We start from the raw sequence: 6,049 nt of genomic DNA, 5'->3' as shown, positions 1-6,049 counted from the left end.
ATGCAAACTTGGAGGAGACCATGTTGAAAGAGATGATGGACAATGTAAGTTTAGAATGTGAAACCAGGCCATATATTGTGCATGATCATACAATGTTGTTAGAGTATTCTTTGTTGTTGTGTTCTTACATGATGCCATGGCTTAACTTTTTGCAGCTTCCACCTCCTACTCAACCAAGAACTCACCCAGGGCCATTACCAGATTCCACTTTCATTGCTACTGCAAGAGAAGCTGTTGCCTCTGGTCCATCTGTGGGAACCAGTATTGCCCAAAAAGCAGAACAAATGAAAAAAGAGAAATTGAGGCAATTTGAAGAGAAGAAAGAAGCAGAAGTCTTGAGGAAGCTACAAGAAGCAGACAAGAAAGCACAAGAGAAGAAGGCTATAGCTGCGGAGAAACTTCAGAGGAAGAAAGAAGCTGCAGAACAAAAGAAGCTTGAAACACAACAGAGAAAGGCACAAGCAGCAGAGGAGAAAAGGAAGGCACATGAGGAGAAGAAGCTAGCTCAAGCAGCAGCAAAGGCAGCTGCTGCAGAAGAAAAGAGAATTGAGCAACAGAAGAAGAAGGAAAATCAAGCAGCAGCAAAGGCAGCTACTGCTGACAGGAGAAGTACTAGAGTTGGTTCAAGCTGGACAGGTTACTACCCAGGAACCAGAACATCCATGTTTGACGTATTCAAGGATTGAACCTTGCAATGCATTAGTTGATGGTGTTACTGTGATTGGCTACTCCATTAGAGAGTTTATTTTGGTGCTTGTAAAGCAATAGTTGATGGTGTTATATCATATGGTACTCTTGTTTCTCCTTTTATGCTTCTCAAAGATTCTATGGTACTTGTAGTGCACTGTTAATTATGAGAGTACTGTGGTTATGCTGTTGGAGTACATATCATTTCCACTTTCCACTTTTACCTTCATATATTTGATGCTGATCATAGTGGATGCTGATCATATATAATGGATGCTGGTCATAGTTGATCCTCTGTCCATCTTCATTTAATTTATGTTTACAATGTTTTGGAGGTTTGTCGACAAGGCCTCGACAATAGCCTAGGTTGGTAGGGTTGTGAAGGCTTGTCGACAAGGCCTCGAAAATGGCCTAGGTTGGTAGGGTTATGGAGGTTTGTCGACAAGGCCTCGACAATAGCCTAAGTTGGTAGGATTATGGAGGTTTGTCGACAAGGCCTCGACAATAGCCTAAGTTGGTAGGGTTGTCAAGGGTTGTCGACAAGGCCTCGACAATGGCCAAAGTTAGTAGGGTTGTCAAGGCTTGTCGACAAGGCCTCGACAATGGCCTAGGTTGGTACTCATGAACATTACATTGCCACATAATGGAATCAAGTCAGGATTACAGAAGGTACTAACTTTGCAATCTCAAAATGCCATCATCAACAACTCCTACAACAACCATCACAAGCAGTAGCACAATAACACATTTCAACAGCTTAACTACTTCAATCCCTAAATTCAACAGTGCCATCATCAACATCATCATTTCACCCTTCTCCATCTCCTTCCTTGCGTCCTCCTCCTCCTCCTCCTCCTCCTCCTCCTCCTCCTTCTTCTTCTTCTTCTTCAACATGGTGGCCTCCTCCTCCTCCTTCTTCTTCTTCAACATGGTGGCCTCCTCCTCCTTCTTCTTCTTCAACATGGTAGCCTCCATCTCCTGTACAGCTACACCTTCATGTCCACTATCATTCAGATGACCATGCTCAATGAGATATGCCTCATAATTCTGCTCCCAGTGCCAAAAATCGCATGTAACCTGCAAACTGCAGTACGAACGTGGTAGCATTTTTGCGATATGGCCCTCCCGTCGCGATATTTCGCTGCTGCAGTCCCTCGAACGATGAGGTGGCAACGTACAGCGAGTGAGACAGCGCCACGCAAGAAAAATACGTATGAAAACGGACGCGGTGACCGTATGTGCGCACGCGGAACAAGTTTGTCAACCCGAACATTGCAGTTTCTGAATTCAGTGACTTTTTTGCACGCGACGAACGAGCTTAGTGACTGTTGATGAATTTTACTCTTGTTGCTTTATTATGTATAATAAGCGGGTGAGAGCGTTTTCAGTATATTCATTTGTTGGCCCGTGGCAACGCACGGGCAGTCTACTAGTACTATAAGTTGGCCAACTGAACACTATGGGGCTGGTTCCTCCACAAGCCACACATATTCCTTAAATCCAGTATGTACATCGTCTTCTACTTGCCTGCTGAAACAACTCAGGAAAACTTAAATCCAAACTCCAATTTCCAGCCCAGAAAACTGAAGCTCCTGATGTAAAACTGACTTCAAAGGATTAAGCTGATTGAGCTGTCCTAAATCCAACACAATCAAATCAAATGCTCCCCTATCAATGATACTACTAATAAACAAGTTAAGCCTGGTAGAACTGAGCATTAATTAGTCAGGCCAGAAAAGTTGAGCAAGTCACGATGCAAAGCGGTTCAAGTATCTCCAGAGTCCGGGCCAGTTAAACCAACTTGCATTTCAAAAGGAGGTAAACTCATTTGGATCAATCAATCTTCAGTTTATTACATATTTTGTCATATCTAGAGTAGAGGGCATCGTCAAAGAAGTGGAGAAGACAGATACATACAGAAAGTTGACAAGGCCACACGGGACTTCATTCTCTTCATTAGGTATCTTCTCATGTGTATAATACAACGAAACAGAGTAAATGGTGGATCTCCCAGTCAAGAACTTACACAGGTAGGACATTAGACTAGCTAGACATGCTGCTCCCTATTCCGTTTTCTCTAGTCCATGTTGTCCATGCTGACAAGTATCAAAAGTGGATTTTGTTTCACAGTTTGCCGTATTGTCCCTCGATTCCTTTTCGTAGGGAGGAGTCGTATAGTGCCTAAACACAAGCGCTATGCCGCATGCAAAGGCACCAATCATAAATTCCACACCGGTGCTGAGAAGAGTGAAGACACATCAATCAGAAATAACTATATGAGCAAAAGAATATACTGGAAACACGTTGAAACTCAAAAGGGGCCCTATGCCTTCAGTCCCCTCCAATACATCAAGTACGAATCCAAATCTTGGCAAATCCAGAAATAATAATTATATGAACAAAAGGATCAAATGACAGCAAAATGAAAATGGCTAGTGTGAAATATGTATCTCTCTCTTACTCCCAAGTTCAAGTAAGTGTCGAGAATATTGACTACTCCCTCCGTCCGTAAATACTTGTCATCAAAATGAATAAAAGAGGATGTATCTAGATGTATTTTAGTTCTAGATACATTCTTTTTTGTCCATTTTGATGACAAGTTTTTCGGACGGAGGGAGTACATCATACGTAAATTGGAATGGCGCCAGCTTTCTGATATGATGTATATGATGAAGTGGTGGCCTATGTGAGCAAACCAAGCAGCCGGACAGAGAGATCAGTTAACAGAAATATTGGATTTCCTACGCCTCTCCCTGGAAACGATTTACCTATGTATGTCCTTGCTTGTACTCATGAATTCCAGTAAATTATCTCTAAAACCATCAAGTGGTTGTGCGCCTAACTCTAATAATTTCCTTCCTACGCCCAACGAACAAGAGCACGACAAAACCTTACTTTCAAATATCTAACAACTATCCACAAAACCCGTGATCTGTCAACCACCGCTCCTATAACCAAACGCCCGCCTCAAAGTTGATAGAGAAGGATCATGTACATACCAGCCGGCAAAGTCTTCCTTGCTGAATTCAAACCTCCTGCTAGCATCATAATTCCGCTGCAAATCAGAGTTGAATAAAATTATCAAACTTGTTTCGCTTAAATGTAAGCAAGAGAAGGCATACGTACAATATAGCAGAGAGACCAACAAAGACCATATATTAACCCAAAGCTACTCTTACTGAGCTACTTTCCCTGGTCGGATAAATTTCAATAGTGAACAAGATCAGCCCATAACTTTTGCACTGGACACAGAACGAAAAGATTTTTTTTTCCTTTAAACAACTCAAACTAGATGCACAGCTCAGTCAGTAATATAGAAACAAGCATATGCAGACCAACACTCTCCCCAATCAGCAAATGTCCATGCCACTCGGTCACCCTAACCCTAGGCGGATTCACTCAAACTAACTCGTGGATTCAGACTTGAGTATGGTCGAATTATGCGAAGAAAATTAATGATGCGTCATCGGTAACCCTAATTGACCGGGCACGCCAAATCACACTGAAAATCATGGGCCATCACCGTGACTCGTCATCAATTGAGGGATAAAAAGATTAATCTTGATTATCGGCAGGTACATACCGTCGTGGTGATGTTGGATGCTGGGTTGCGGCGGCCGACCTTGCCGCAGAAGCGCGCGGCCGGCGACGACTGCCGGAGAGCGAGTCCAACAGGAGATCGAAGCATCGCCATGGCCGAATGTCTCGTGCGCTCCAACGGAGGGCTGGAGGAAGATGCGGCGGCGGTGACGACGCCGATTGTGGATCTCCGGTCGCGACGGCCTCCGCCTCTCGATCTCGAGTCGCGCTGTGGCGGGGACGGGCTCAGGGTTGCTCGGGGTCTCGTCGCAGAAGAAAGGCCTACCAACCTATTATGGGCCGGAATGTGATTGAAGCCCACCCGCTTCACGGATTCAGAGTCCGTCTAAGAGTCCTCCCAAATAAACAAAGACCCCTTAGGCCCTGTTTGATAGCAAAGTATTATAAAAACTAAAGTATTGAAAACTATAGTAATTTACTCAGTAGGTACACAATACTACAGTTTTAACATAACAGAGTATTTTGAAGTATTCATGATACAGAGGACCTGTTTGGTACAGTGATGTAACATTAGCTGACTAGCTGTTAGCACTGCATACAAGCATGTTTTCTACTCCATCCGTTCCCAAATATTTGTCTTTCTAGGCATTTCAAATGGATACAACATACGGATGTATGTAGACTTATTTTATAGCGTAGATTCACTTATTTTGCTCCGTATATAGTCATTTGTTAAATCTCTAGAAAGACAAATATTTCGGAACGGAGGGAGTAGATGTTAGCTGGCTAGCCATTGCATCCAGCAACAGACCAGCGTAAGAGCAGCGCTGCTCTACCTGGCTGGCTGTATCATGCATAAGAACGCAGAGATCCATGCATCCAGGAAGCTGCGATCTATTGCAGCCCCATGCAGAAACATGCCATGGCCTCTAGGTAGCAGCGGCGAGCCATGCGACGCCTACTAAAATTTTGCCGCTGAGGGATAAAACTCTAGAAACAACATGGCAGTGGCAACGATGGCATGGAAGCGAAGGGGAATTGATGCGAATAGTGAGGGAAAAGATAACCATGCTTCCCTCTTTCTTTTACAGCTGCTCTGTTTAAAGAAAAGAGGTCCAGAGGTCTTTTTTTTACGCAGAGAAAAAACCTCGGTTTGGTAAATACCACAGTATTAAAATCACAGTTTTTAGTGGCAACCAAACAGCTTGTTGTAAAAAAATATGATAATTTAAAAAAATGTAGTATTCTCATAATACTTAGAAAATACTCTACTATCAAACAGGGCCTTAGCTTGCGAACGTTCGTCACGAGAGGGGCATTTGCGAACGTCGGACTTTGACAACATGGATTCACCCAAAATCAAGATAAGAGCATCTCCAGGCGCGCCCCCAACACAGCCTCCCCAGGCGATTTTTTCGCGCCGGCGCCGAAAAAACGGCCCAGTCGCGCCCCCAGGAACCCGTTTTTCGCCGGCTTGGACCGAAATCAGCGCCGGCGGATCCAGACCGAACCCGACACGCTGGGGGCGTCCGGGGGCGCCGTGGCGAGTGTTTTGGTGCGAAACAGCTGCGGACCCGCCGAGTCAGCGAGACGGCCCACTAGTAGAAAAAGGGCCTACAGTCCCGGTTGGTGAGGGCCTTTAGTCCCGGTTCATGAACCGGGACTAAAGGTTCGGTACTAATGCCCTGACCCTTTAGTCCCGGTTCAATCCAGAACCGGGACAGATGGGCCTCCACGTGGCCTGTCGCTGAGCCCAGGCAGGAGGGCCTATGGTCCCGGTTGGTGGTACCAACCGGGACCAATAGGCATCCACGCGTCAGCA

At 44.9% G+C, this 6,049-nt stretch overlaps 1 protein-coding gene across 1 annotated transcript; it reads right to left on the bottom strand.

Annotated features, from left to right (window-relative positions):
- Positions 1–2,535: 2,535 nt before the first annotated feature.
- LOC119367002 lies at positions 2,536–4,489 on the bottom strand. Its single transcript, XM_037632648.1, has 3 exons — positions 4,271–4,489; positions 3,687–3,742; positions 2,536–2,925 (listed from the first exon to the last, which is right to left on the bottom strand). Exons 1-3 carry the CDS (start codon positions 4,379–4,381, stop codon positions 2,751–2,753), a joined length of 342 nt encoding a protein of 113 aa, XP_037488545.1. The 5' UTR covers positions 4,382–4,489; the 3' UTR covers positions 2,536–2,750.
- Between the last annotated feature and the right edge of the window lie 1,560 nt (positions 4,490–6,049).

This window comes from Triticum dicoccoides, chromosome 2B, assembly GCF_002162155.2.
Source record: "Triticum dicoccoides isolate Atlit2015 ecotype Zavitan chromosome 2B, WEW_v2.0, whole genome shotgun sequence".
In the NCBI taxonomy this organism is placed as follows: Eukaryota; Viridiplantae; Streptophyta; class Magnoliopsida; order Poales; family Poaceae; genus Triticum; species Triticum dicoccoides.
Note: the sequence above shows the minus strand (reverse complement) of the source record. Positions and strands in the feature narration are given on the sequence as shown.

Bases quoted from the DNA above. Each gene is read 5' to 3' on its own strand.
- LOC119367002 (XM_037632648.1), bottom strand. From the start codon at position 4,381: ATGGCGATGCTTCGATCTCCTGTTGGACTCGCTCTCCGGCAGTCGTCG. The intron at 3,743-4,270 runs GTATGTACCTGC...TCTGATTTGCAG, and splicing joins CATCCAACATCACCACGACG to CGGAATTATGATGCTAGCAG. The intron at 2,926-3,686 runs GTATGTACATGA...CACTCTTCTCAG, and splicing joins AAGGAAGACTTTGCCGGCTG to CACCGGTGTGGAATTTATGA.